Below are 14,180 nucleotides of genomic sequence, written 5' to 3'. Positions count from 1 at the left end.
GCTACGAAACTATTTTTTAAACCTCATTTAATAAAAGGGGTTGTAGATGTATAGAGGATATTAAGTAAATAAGTTACAGAGTACATTACAATCACATCAACAAGATTTCCTTTAGTGTATTAATATTTTATAAAAAAGCACACAAAAAATAAATTCAGTCCAGTCTATCACAACTGTACAACAACAAGTAAATATATTTATATATATACATTTTTAAACATGTAACAGTCTTTGAAAAGGTGCCCTAGGCAGCAAACACACAAAAGGAAGTGTCTGCTCTCTTGTTAAAATAAAAGTAATATACTTTATTATAAAGCAATTATACAGTAATTACAAAGGCTGACTGATCCTGTACAGTACACCAAAGCTTTGACTACAAATTTTAAAACAGAAAAAAAAAAAAATTAAACACAAAAAAGTTTATATCAAATCTGAACTACAAGGGGGAAAATACATGTGGAGAAGCTGCAGGAAACTTTTTTTTTTAAATATACAATTAGATTTCTATAAAAATATATGTTGTCTTCTAATCTGGAGAAGTTAATAGTTTTTTTCAGGCTCAGCTGTCAGTGGAATCCTAGTCTTGGAAACAAAAGTCCTCAGACAGCTGGGGGTTCAAAGTCTGTGTCTTCTAAAATTTGACACTGGAGAGAACAAGGGTGAGTAAAGCAGCTGAACCCACATGATGAATATACATAGAAACTCACCCCCACAGAAATCAAACACGATTTGTAGACACTGCTTCTCTGTCTCTTTAAAGCTTTATAAACTTTCAGACATACATCAGAGAATAAAAGAGGGAGAAAGTCTGTGTGGGAAAATGTGGTTTAGAAGAAGGTTTCTGACAGAGGTAATCATTGGACTAAAAGTGCCAGTGTATGAAAGCAGACAAGACTTCTATGGCTACAGTCTTCCCTACTCCCATTTCTTTTCAACTAGGATATGTCTATATAGGGACTTCCTAGTCCGTTGCCTGAAAGAGAATTAAGAAGTGTGTAATTGCTGAGAGTGAGAAAGCTCACTCTTTGGTTTAGGAAACTTTTTTTGAATGTTGATTTTAATCTGAGCTTGTTGCAAATATAAACATGACCAAAAGCCTAAGGTTGATAAACCAGAGGGTATTTTTAGCTAATTTGGACTTCACATTACATCTCTAGTGTGGGATTAATATATGAGTTACCTTTAAGATTTAGAACGTCTATCTTTGCCCTGCCTTTAAGGAGCTACATTCCTGTCTGGTGCTAGCAAGCAAAATGCCAAGATTCTGCACAGCTGATTGACATTCTATAGGCTTTCACCTTACAGAGCAGAGTTCTCTCAGATACCTCTACCTGTATCAGGAAATGGAAAAACATCAAAGGAACTGAAATGCAGAGCTGCTGTTCTTGCAGCTAGACTGCAAAACACCTGCAGCCGTATCAGAGGCATTCACAAGTGCATGCATAGTTCTGGTAACTATATACACACATAGTCCTACAACACGGAGATGCTGTCCCGTGCAGATCACCAACTGGAAAGACTGAATCTAGCTGCAAAGGGCAGATAGCAGAGGGAGAGCCAGAAGCACGTCACCAAGACAAGACGTCACCTATCGCTGCATCTCCGAAACACCCACACTGGCATCAAAACTCAGAGAGGCAAAGGTTCTGAAGTACAGGTACCCGACTGCTGGCTGCATGACCACCCAAAGCCTCATCTTACACCATAACAGGCAAATATATTAGCACACATTTACAGAACATGTCTCTGTTCTGGTTCAGACTCAGTCAGTGACTGAGCGTATAGTGCATTTTTTCTACATTAACAGCAAACCCTTATGCTAAATGGGGATCACCAAATAGGCCTTTAAATGATGGAAATAATAAGCACAGGATTTTTAAGCAGACAAATCAACAGAACATAGAGAAGAGCAGTTGTTTTTTTTAAATTCACAAATGGAGCAACACAGCCTTAAATTAACACTGTGCTGCCGTAAAGAGTCACTTAATTTTTCTGCCTGCTAATAAGAGTAACAGAATTCAGTCCAGATTAGACAAATTAAATTCAAATGCTTTGTCCACAGCAACTGGGGGGCTGGTTGATTTGTTTTATTAAAACACTTCTCTGGCAACGTTTGCTAGTAAGCAAGATCTAATTCAGATATAGGATCAATTCCAAACTGCTGCTGTAAGTGAGTGGGCAGCAGGTTTGGTTTCACTCATTGGTTTTTAAACAAGAAACTCAGAGAAGCGTTTTTATTATTACCATGGCAGAAAAGAGGTCTTCTGGTGGCTACTAATAATATGCAAACATGCTCAGAAACATTTCCATTTGATGCCACTTGCAACATTTTTCTGATGTTGTCAGCCATGCTAACCCACAGCTGTTAGAGGTTATCCTCAGTAAAAGCCCTTTTCTGATTTTCTTCCAGCAACAGACCTCACTGTGTCAAAGCTTATTGTTCTACTTCTGCTGCAGCCAGGGTGTACAGGATTCAGTGTGTGATACACACACCATTTTGGGGCAATTAAGGAAATCTCTGATTTGTTCTTACCAGCACCTGAATGGCTTATCCTTGATAAGAGGAAAAATTAGACTTTTCTCACTTTCCTAAAATAGTGAAAAATCTAGTCTTTGTAAGACTATAATAATGCTTCCATTCAAGCATCATCATATCTAAATATTAAATTAGTACTTAAAGCAATCCCATTATATGCTCCCTACTTCACTTCATCTCATCAGCTGTTTGTCACCATAATTTGCTATGCTGTATGTAAAACTACTTCAAGCTTGAAAACTCCTGAGGGCCATGACTAAACTCTCTCTTGTTACCACGCAGGAATACTTCCAGACACTAAAACTGCTGGAGTACGTGCAGGCAGTACATAGAGCAGAGAAATGTCCTGATCTTTTGCCCATAAGAACAGTACATTTCCATACAAACCTCTCTGCAGATTTGCCTTACTGGAGAACACATGTAAGTTCTAATTTAGTATCCTATTTTTTTAGGTGGAACTATAGCTGCTGGTCTGAGCTGTCTCTCACTTTTTCATAAGCATCTGCTCCTGATCAATCTCAGAAACAAGACCTGGAGCTAAATGGAGCTTTGGTTCATCCCAGTGTGAACAGTTTCTTCTTTTTTTTTTTCCTAAAGGATTACATACTGATTGATTTTGCACAGTTTTAACAAGGACAGTGCAAACATTTTCCTAAGACAGTCTGATTAACCTTATTTTCATTCTCAAGTTTAGCCAGATCTCCTCTCCAATCTAAAAAAGAATAATTCATAATATTTTCCCATATTTTTCAGTGTGTGCCAGTTCCACCTCTATCTCAATTTCTTTGTTATGTGTTTCTAGGCCTTCCCAGTCTCTGCTAAGTAACCATACACAGTTCAGCTGCTGTGACACTGGTACTCCGGGCAAATACATTAATTACAACAGCATAACAATATATTACTTTAAATCCTTTTTAGACATAATCACAGGCCCAGCTTGTTTCTGAACTGTTGTCCTGTTCTGCAGTTATCGTGATCTGGAAACTACTGGTGTCTTCTCAGAAACGCACCTCAGAACCTGTAAGTTTAATTGTATCATTACTTTTTATTGGAATTAATCCCAGTACTACAAGTGGATCACAAGGTCCAGCTGCTTCACCTACTGGCTGTCCTGGCACAGTGTGCTAAAGCTTCTGCTCTCTCTAAGGGCCCTAGGATAATGGTAGACAAGCATTTTCTCCAATTTACAAAAGTAAAATGGTAACAATCAACATTGAAAGTCTTCACAGGAAGACATTTACTTAAGCTTCTTTTTAAGGATTAGTAGCTTTTCGTTCTTTGCAGTTTTTGAATGATTTTAACAGTTTGTGACATGCCATCTGCTTCCACAGCATAGTTAGTGAACAAGACCCGTGCATGTAGGGACATGAAAAAGTCATCCAAATGCTGAAAGGAAACCTATTTTTGTCAGGAATGAAAAATACAACCTTGGCAGAAAATTCTACACTTAAAGGCAAAAGTGTCGACGTTGGAAAAAAGTGCAGTCCTTAATGGTACTCCTACTTACTCTCTAAGAGCAGTAACTGTTTTTGCTGTTAAGATAAAGGATTCTATCCAAAGGCATATATATGTCAAAGCAAATGTGGTACAATACATAGCCTCCCAGACTTGGAGAGTGAAGCAACCATGGCTGCATAAAACCATGGGGCAGGAAAAGATTCCCAGATGGCATGCTGGCATTACAGACCCTTTCCATAGTTAACTTGGAATTTATCTAGCAGCTTGACGGGTCGAGATTTAAAAAAAAAAATTATAATTAAAAAATCAGCCAGTCAGGAACACTCTGTCGTTCATGTACAGCAACCCCCTTTGGATCCCTGCTTGGGAATGCAAGAGCAATTGTCTCCTTTGGTACCGCACCACCGACGCCGTGCCAGGACCCAGGAAGCTGCTTCCAACACTGGCTGGGAGGGAGGGAGCTGGGCAGCAGGGTGTGGGCTGGGACTGACCAGCCCTGAAACACAAGGAAGTGATCTGATTATTTTCATTTTGATGAAATAATAAGAAATGCGGGCTACAAAGATGTAGAGAACAATTCTGTGCAAATCTATGTCACCTGCACCACTTCACATCATCTTAACTCTCTTTCACCAGCAGGCTTTTGGTGGCTAGACTTTTTGGACTATTAGCATGTGTCAGTTCAGAGGAAGAATCAGCCTTTTTGCAAAAAGCAAGGCTCACTGCAAGACAACCCAGCAGGCAGATGACAAGCTCCTCCTGCATGTACATACCACCTGACAGGAAGTATTTAGGAAATTAGGGCCTCATTGTACAAGCTCTTGATGATGGCAATTTCAAGGAATAAATGAGGGCTGCCACAAGAAATAAAAGGATGTACTGAGAGGTAAAAGCCATTCATAGAAGTTTTTAGGTTTTAGGGAGGCTGCAAAAGATGAGAGTCCATTCCTCCCATCTTTGAGGTGCACACAATCCAGCACATGAGGTCTTGGTTCATTTCCACTAGACGAACTTGCACCCACTTATGCAAAGTGAAAACCAGCACTTTTCATTTCAAATTGCACTTGTGAAGCCCAGACTACTTTCCATTCAGTTAATCAAAGGCAGAATACTTTGTTTTCCAAGATGAAAAAACCCACGAGGCTACTCTAATCCCACAGGAAATTTTATATTCATTGCTGCATTCTCAATGGCATAAAAGAAGCCACCTCAGGCTTCCTTTTGAAAAACAAAACTTCCTCTCAAAAGGAAGAAGTGTCTTGCTCATCCCGCTTTTCATTTTTGTGAAGCAGAGGCCAAAGTGCACACTATCTTTCCACAAAACTTGTTGGCTGAATAAATGCTCAGGAAGAAACGCAGGAAAGTGTAACAGGAAAGAGAACTTGCTGAGAAAGGAAACATCCAGAAATCACCAGTGTCACAGTAACTGGATACAGTCAGCTCAGAGAAAAGCATCATTTTCTTGCTCCAGTCTGAAACCTTTATATCCAAGAGTCCTGCTACCATGATTCTTGGCAATCACACACACACACAAAAAAAGTCCGACTGACCTGAGAGAGAACTTACTTCCATTGCAGGTGACACTGTTCTATTATGTACCTCAGGTATCACTACAAATAGATTAGAAATCTTACTTGTTAAAAAACCAAACAAAACAAGTTGAAACAAATCTTTTCATCCATCATTCTGGCTTGGTCAGTACTGGCAATGTGAAGCAGAACACGTGGCACGAGGAAACGGCAGCACTGAAACGGACACCTGATGGTTCAGGTGAGCAAAGTGCAAGCAAAAAAGGTGAGAACACCAAGAGGGAGGTTGGGTCCAGCCTTTCTACTCCCTCCGCTTCTGGTCTGCTGCTATATTTCTCCGTCTTCATCCGAGCTCGCACTGCTGCTCCCGCTGCTGCTGCTCCCGCTCTCGCTGCTCTCCTCCCGCCGGGCCTGGCTGTGAGCGGCTGCTGCTGCCGCTGCCGCCTCCCGCTCCTGCTGCTGCAGCGCTGCCGCTTTCTTCTCCTGCTCTGCGTGGCTCTTCATGTGAGCACTGCGGCTCTTCACCTTGTAGAACACCCTGAGGAGGCACACAGGTATATTAGGGCAACAAAACTGGTGAAGGGTGTGGAGAACAAGTCTTACGAGGAGCAGCTGAGGGAACTGGGGCTGTCGAGCTGGAGAAGAGGAGGCTGAGGGGAGACCTTATCGCCCCCTTCAACTACTGAAAGGAGGTTGTAATGAAGTGTGGGTTGGTCTCTTCTCCCAAGTAACAAACAATAAAACAAGAGGGAATGGCCTCAAGTTACAGCAGGGAAGGCTGAGATGGGATATTAGGAAAAATGTATTTACTGAAAGGTTTGTCAGGCTGCTCAGGGAAATAGAAGAGTCAGCATCCGTAGAGGTATTTCCAAGAGATGTAGATTTAATGCTTAGGGACAAGGTTTAGGGCTGGAGTTGGCAGCATTAGGTTAGTGGTTGGACTTGATGATCTTAAAGGTCTTTCCCAACCAAAACAATTTTATTATTCTATTATTCTGTTCTATGGTTAGCACTGGCCTCTCCTATAGCCTCCTTCACTTAATTCCTTAAAGAGCTCCTGCTGCTCCAGCCTGAAGTATGTGAGCTTTGGCACAGGAACTCACATTGGCACTGCAACAGAGCATCTACAGCAAACACCACGACTTGGCGTGTGCCTGCTCTAGGTGGAGCACCAGCAGGAGATCCTGAGCACCCTCAAACCATGTGCTTCATTTCTTAACATGGCCATTTCCTCTATTCTCTCAGCTCTTACATTTTCTAAGTTCAGAGGGCAGCGCTGGTACCTGAAATGCACACGCTGCTTAACACAACAGGGCCTAGTTTTTAGGCATTCCCCCTATGTTTCAAAACCACAACAAACACAGAGGTGAACAATGCCCAAATGCCACTCTTGACCTTTGTCCAGACACTAGAAAACACTTCAGCTTTTTCCTCCTAACTCTAACTTCTTTTGCCATTTACTATTTGGCTTTGGCACCAAACGTCACAAGACAAGTTTTGACACCATTAAGAATCCTTGCCTGCTTCTGCTTTGTCAGTGGCCAAGACCAAAACTCATCTTGCCTGTCTTCTCACAGCACTGCCCTTTCCAACACCACATGCTCCCTGAGGGCACAGACAGGTTACCTGGGCAGGACCAGTCAAGTCCCAGCCACAGAAGGAATCTTTCAGCACCCCTGAAACTGGTGATGTAACTAGACAGAGATTATGCTTTCTTTCCATTCTCTAGCTTGGCTTCTTCTTTAAAAAAAGGATAACCACTGGTACTACAAGACTCTTATACTTTAAGACTGTAATTTCTTTACATTTCTGAATCTGTTGGTAACAAACCTACAAAAGCTACTAGAACTATATGAGGAAAGAAATACATTTTACGGACACAAAAGATGGGAGCGAGTTTTACCAGATCAACTGTGTACCCACTGACCTAACATCTGCTGCCATAACAATGGCACACCACTGTTCATAAGTAAGGCTGTACCATGTTCTTGTATGTGATCTAGCAAATATATAGAAATTACTCATTACAATAATGGAGGCATTACAAAGGGACAATACTGCAGCTGTTTGAAAGTGCAATGTACCACCAATTACTGCAAACAGTTGAAATGCTGGTGGTGTCTCATACCATTTGAGGAAAAACAGCAGCAGGTAGTAATCCAAGTAGTAGTATCTTAACTTCAACATATGTAAAAATCCGTAATCAGCAAGTATTAGTGGGGTAATAAGTCAATACAATAATTGCCAGTGTCTCCGGTCTAAACAGATAGAAGGAGAGCTCATTTGAGAACAAGCTTCCACAAGAGATGCCCTATTGCAATTCTGTGGCTATTCCTGGAAGCCAAGTTGCTCTCACCTGCCACACTTTTTACATGGAAATGTGTTTTCTGCATTCTGAGTTTTACTGGTAGCATCTGACTTTATCTTCTGTTTCCGCCTCCTCCTCTGCACTGGAGCAGCAACAGGTTTTCGAGGCTTCACTGCTGTCTCCCTTGGCTTCCTTCCAGCTCTGCCTGTAGCAGCTGCCTCTTGACTCCTCACATTGGCATCATTGGCCTTTGGAGAGAGGGGAACAGTTAAGGCAAACAAACTTAAACCCACCATCAGCAGGAAAACAAAGGCTGAGTTCCCATGCTTCTATTTATTCCAGAAAGTCTTCGGGATATTTTCAGGACATTTCTCACCACAGCCCTATGTGTGCACCAACCACAAAGAATTACATTGGGTTTTGTCCCCTCCTTTCTCACCCCAATTCTCCCACCACAGCACACAGCCTGGTTGCTAATAACACTTTAAGCTACCTCAGCCCAGATTCTTGCTCTGGGAGAAGTTAGAGGTAGAAACTTCTTACATCTGGAACTGTTTGCCAGTTGTTTTCTTAACTAGCTGCAGAGTGAAGGTAGCACAGAAAGCACAACATGCACAATGCAGCACTTACACCATCTTGTAGTGTCTGTTCATCTTTGAAAGAAAATGTGCTCTTCCTTCTGTTATTCCACTCTTCTTCTTCCTCCTCTTCCTCCTCCTCTTCCTCCTCCTCCTCATGCCCTTGTTCTTCACTGTAAATGTCCCTTCTGGGAGGAAGAACACGTGCAAACCTATGGGAACTCTTCACCAGAAGATAAAGGAACTGTTAATTTTGTCATCTGTAAGTAAATATCATTACATGACACAGGACACAAGTTTGAGTGTGGACTCCTTCACAGTGGCCAGATTGTTTCTGCTTTTGATTTTACCATCAAATGAGACAACACACAAAACCAAACTTCACACCACAGCCCAAAAGAGGTGAGAGAAACTTCAGAAATTACCTTGATGTCAACTTCAGCTTCATCTTTCATAGATTTCTCATTAGCAACATCAATGTCCCCAAATATTAAGGTCCCATTCCGACCAATTTTCACCTGTTTCTTGTATGTGTAGTAGAATTCCACACACTGAGCCACTGTTTTGGTTTTTATCTGTTGTTTAAAAAACACAGATGTCCAATGGATTACATGATTATAAGAAGGCTTATAAATAATTACTAAAAGGTGCAATAAATACACTTGGTATTTTTATTTCCTCAGTAGTCTCCATTCCACCACAACTGCTGTTAAAGCCTTCCTTTCTGTGTCATATTCACCTGTATGCCTCATCCCACAGCCCATCCTATTGCCACGGTCACTCACCGAGAACTACAGGAACAACGTTCCAAAGAAAAGCTGGTCAATGTAAAGGTGACAGAACTTGGCACTTTGTAAGCTTAATGCAACCCTTAGCCTCCAAAATGTTCCAATTGAGTTGTCAGGCTTGAAAGCAGCCTTTAAGTTTTATGGGAGAGCTTTATTTTCCAGCAGCACTTCAGAGAAGACCAGACCAGAATACCGACCCAAAAATGGAAAGGAAGGTTTGCAGCCCTTTCCCATTCTGGCCAACGTGCATTTCATACATATATGGTAGTAGACAATTATCAGTACAGACCTGTGACCATCTATATATTCTATAGCAAAGATTTTTCTGGAAGTTTTGGAATATATTCTTAGTTTCTGGACTTTTTCAACTTAAATGCCTTTTGGAAATTTATTCAGGAAATTTGTATGCAGCTCCTGCTTTTGTGCTCTTCTTCAGTAATGTGTCCATCCCCCCACTGAAGTGTCATACTTGATGAAAATAGATGAGAGTGATCATTTTTACTACCATTGTCACAGACAACTGGAAAGAGGGATGCTAAATTGTGCTTGCATCATGCACATACCCTTCTTTGGTCCTTCTCATCAGCAGCAAGGATGTGTTTCTATTTGGTTTTATAAAGCAAGCCATTTAAGCCATACTGGAACATTACCAGCCCTCTATAAATATGCCCTGTAAAAGTGCTATCTTCAGTGTGGACTAATGGAAGCAATGCAGCAACTACAAGGGCTAAGTAAACAACAAGGATTATTGTTCTAGCTTATCTATTGGATGTTTTGCTAGATGATAAAATTTTTCTGATATCTTTTGAGTGCAGGATACTGAGGATTCAAGAAATCAAGGTTGAACCCCTGTATTAAATGCTTCTAAACACACTTAAGAATGTATCACTGAAAATAAAAAAAGTAACTTACAAGCTTTTGGACCAAGAAAAAGTCTTTCTTGTAGATTGCAATGCCTTTGTTGAAAAGTTTTTTTTCAGCAACCTTCCACTTGTCTGATCCTGTACAGAAAAAAAGTTGTAACCAAAGCCCTTACAATTTCCAATGTTTACTCTTCCACATACTTTTTTTCTTCATGTTTGCCTTAAACAAATTAAATAATAAAGTCAGTAGTATACAGCTGACTATTTTCTAATTAGGTACAAGACTACATAGGCAGTTTACAGCATTTAAATTTTGCAGAAACACTGACGGGCAACAATGTTGGCTAAGCTTTCTTCAGCAAGCTCGAAAACCCTTCCCATAAAACCCACTCTTAACTCCACCCCGGAAATTTACACCAAAGAGGCAGTGGTTCTGAGGTTACTACAGCCTTTCTTGTACATACTAGCCATCTTCCTGCACTCTCTGTGGATTAGTGTAAGGAATCACATTCCCTTTTCCCCACAAAGAAATTCAGAACACACACATATGCAAACACACACATGCACATGTTCTGGAGATGCAGTTTCTTACATTTTAAGTATCATAATTTGCACAGGCAAAATTTTTGGCAAGCCATCATTTGATTTACCAGAGAAGAGTGGTCTTTTTGCAACCTTATTGCAGTTCCCCCAAAAAGAAGAAAAGGATAGAAAAAAATTCTTTATGACAGTCAGGCAGCACAGTTATTCTGATTAACAAACCTGTGTAGTGATAATCTGCCAAAGGGTGGGTAGGTGATCGTACTGGCCTCTTCAACAGCAGCTTGGTCAAAGCTCCCTAAGGTAAACACAAATAATTAATTATTTTAATGTTTGGGGTATTTGAAAACAAAGATCAGGCAATTGTTAATCCTCTCCTTTCTGGGAAGTTAACTGAACGTAACTGCAGCACAGTTTAACACTTGGGACAATATAGCATTTGGGACAGCTTTAAAAATCACATTCTTGACTATCCACTGAGTCTGGAGCACCACAGGGAGGTGGTAAGTTCTCAGCTCTGCATGTCTCTGTGAACTGACTCCCCGCAATGCAACCACCACAGCACTGGGAGTTGATTCCATAGACAGAGACCATGCAGCTGTTTCCCCTCATTTACTGAAGCCTTACCTTACACACTCACATCCAAAAATTATGTCTTAAACATCCAAGCCATTGTGATGTTAACTCACTTCACTAAGCAGTATTTCAAAATAAAACCAAGCAGGCATGTGACTGAAAGAATTCACACACAAAGAGGGTGGAGTCGTGCTTCCCTTAGCAGTTTAAACCACCTCAGCAGTGAGTGAGCTCCTGCTTCCAGGGCCAACTCTGCTCCTGGGAACTTACCTAGCAGAAGTCTAACACACACACACACACACACACACACACAAACTACTTTATTTTGGTTATCTTCTCCACTGCAGGCTAACATATTCTCACAAGTGTCAGCCTTGTAACACTACAGGGGATTGGGAACAAGTGGCCAGGCAAAAGTGCAGGATACTTGTGACCACAGCTGATTCATGCCAGGTTAAATCAATCATAGAATTACAAAAGGACATCAAACCTGTGTAATATGCTATGCTCTGCTCTTTGATACTACCTTTCAGGGGTGTCAAAGGGCCTTTGCAAGTCTATCATGTCTTGCAACACTGATACAAAATTGGCAGCAGAGCCATTCTACACACGTGCACAGAGAAGTTAAATGATTCTGTCAAAAGTAAGCAGAGCAAGACACTGCACTTTGTGTCTGAGCTTCAACACCAGCTTCTTATTTTTCCTTCTAACATGGTCACCTTCCCAGAAAGACAACATTTAAGATTCCTTTAACAGTCTTCGCTGACTCACTCTGGTAGACTGTTTGTCTGTCATAAAACCAAAGATGTCAAAGTTAGAAATATGGAAGATAATAACCATATGTGACACTACATCAGGCTGAACCCACTTTAGGGACATCCAAGGGACACTAAACAGTGAGAGCCAGATGCATAGGGAGTAGTTTGCAAGGCTCTCCTCTCATCAAGTGACAGGTTAGCTATTCTTCATTAACATCCTTGACCACACCAAGGTGAAAAGCTGGGAAAACTCACCAGAATGCTTCCCTTTGCTTCATGTAGGAAATGCAGCGCCAGCTCCTGGTTGGTTCCAGCCCCTGGAAAAATGCTTGAGCAGGCAGCAGCTAGCAGGTTTTCCACTATTGCCACAGAGGTACCAAAATAAATTCAGATAAGATTAAAATGGAGTTTCCTACAGGATTCACATAATTAATTAGCTCTTTTGTATCAGGGCTAGACATAACAGAGAGTTAAACCCTTGGAGAAGCTGAACGTCTTTGCAAATTTATCTGGGTCAAATTTGGACACAAGAATTCACTAGACTGCAAGGCCACACAACATTACTTTGCACACAGCAATATTTACACATGGAGCTTCCTTCAAATCTCCTCCCTCCTATAACATATTCCCATCTCCCTTCACCTCAGAGATGTCCTGAATATCCCCTTATATTGTGAATTTCCATTTCACAATACCCTTTTTTCTCTCTCATCAGAAAGATTTCTTCCAAGCTTGCCCACTTCCTCTTCCCTTCAGGATTTGCACATGCCACAGCCCATGTGCACCAGCAGCAGACAGCTTCCCAGGTCTGCTACTAGCTGCCACAGCTCCTGTTTCCTCATCCTTACTTCCGTCTACAACTTGATTTTTCCAAAATACTATTGTATCTAGAACATCCTTTGAAAATACAGAAGTTGAGTGCATCTGGTGTGTTCAAATGTTAAGACATGGAAGCTTCACTGAGCAAAAGGCTGCTCTTTGCCTGACCAGTAACAAATGGTCCCGTTTTATCTCAGTTAAAAAAACAGACCTATTAACCTCCCCACCCCCACATGCAACCTGATAAACAAATTTTTCTCCTGAGACTGTTTTCAGGACCACTGAAACATGTCACTTGACTGGCAGCCCTAAGATTTGAAATTCTGTCTACAGTGATTACCCCTACAACAACTGTGACAATTCAGTCCTATTTACCAGCCTTCCACATTCTTACCGTGCTCTTGAGTGACTTTGTTGGTTTCCAGGTCGTCCCACGGCTGCCACACCAGCTCTGCTTTATGTTCATCAGCTGCTGCCAGGGATCTGTCTTGGAGTGTTGGGATTTCTGCTTGAAAGCGAGTTCCGACATTTATTCGCCTGCAGAAAAGGTAACATGTGACTGTCAAGCCCCCTTTACAACATCCAGGAAGTCTCCACCTCTGCTAAAAGCACTAATTATGAACAAACTGAAGCGCAGCAGGCTCTTGTATGTAACGTGAACAGCTTTCAGGTGTTGTAGGTTACATCAGTAAGTATCACTCAAAAGGTGAGAAGTTTTACGTTCACTACCAGTTTCCACTGTCTAATCAACAACTGTAGTAATAATAATAAACTGTATTTAAATTAGGATCCCCTAGTAATTGCTCAAAGAGTAGTTATTAGCTTTCAATAATCATCACTTTTTGAGAGGCTGTCACATGGAGATCTCCTACAGCAAGCTTGCTCCTCATGCAGAAGATGGGCGAGCCTGTTTCAGTAGTAATGTTTTGCCAGCCATAACTACAGAATCACACCAGTATTTAGGTTGAAAAGGACTTCTAGAGACCAGCTGGCTCAACTCCCCATTCAAAGCAGGATCCATCTCGAAGTCTGGTCCTTCATGACTCTGACACAAGCTAGTATCTCCTAGAAACTATTTCTAACAACTGAAACCAAAAAAGCAAAACAATGAAAGCTGTATTGCTCATTCTGTATCAAAACCAAATCTCATTCTTTTAGCAACAATCTTGTACTTTTCTGAATTAGCAGACACATTTTTCAAAACATGCAACCCACAGAGCACTACACTTGCTTTGAGTCAAGTGATCATCCACAGAGATCATACTCAGCACTAGCAAACATGAATTTGTGCACAGAGGTAGGTAAGAACCACCACTGAAAGACTGTTCTACCAGGCTTGGAGGTCTGGGGGTCTACACTAACAGCTCACTGAGCTGTTGGCCTTTGTCGTTGTCGTTGCTCTACATCTTTCACTCAGTGGCAAAACA

General features: G+C 41.2%; 1 protein-coding gene across 5 annotated transcripts in view; it reads right to left on the bottom strand.

Annotated features, from left to right (window-relative positions):
* Window positions 1-10: 10 nt before the first annotated feature.
* The window catches only part of MIDEAS (mitotic deacetylase associated SANT domain protein), a 59,501-nt gene continuing 45,331 nt past the window's right edge, over window positions 11-14,180 (bottom strand). For all 5 annotated transcript variants that reach the window (XM_051621274.1, XM_051621273.1, XM_051621277.1 and 2 more), the window contains exons 6-13: window positions 13,148-13,290; window positions 12,190-12,293; window positions 10,823-10,898; window positions 10,110-10,198; window positions 8,835-8,984; window positions 8,462-8,632; window positions 7,880-8,079; window positions 11-6,061 (exon numbers count right to left, since the gene is read on the bottom strand). In XM_051621274.1, coding sequence (XP_051477234.1) covers window positions 5,851-6,061; window positions 7,880-8,079; window positions 8,462-8,632; window positions 8,835-8,984; window positions 10,110-10,198; window positions 10,823-10,898; window positions 12,190-12,293; window positions 13,148-13,290 — 1,144 coding nt within the window. In that variant the 3' untranslated portion in view covers window positions 11-5,850. The remainder of the gene's footprint in view (window positions 6,062-7,879; window positions 8,080-8,461; window positions 8,633-8,834; window positions 8,985-10,109; window positions 10,199-10,822; window positions 10,899-12,189; window positions 12,294-13,147; window positions 13,291-14,180) is intronic.

Source organism: Apus apus, chromosome 5, assembly GCF_020740795.1.
Source record: "Apus apus isolate bApuApu2 chromosome 5, bApuApu2.pri.cur, whole genome shotgun sequence".
Lineage (NCBI taxonomy): Eukaryota > Metazoa > Chordata > Aves > Apodiformes > Apodidae > Apus > Apus apus.
The sequence above is the reverse complement of the archived record's forward strand: the minus strand, read 5'-3'. Positions and strand labels throughout refer to the sequence as shown.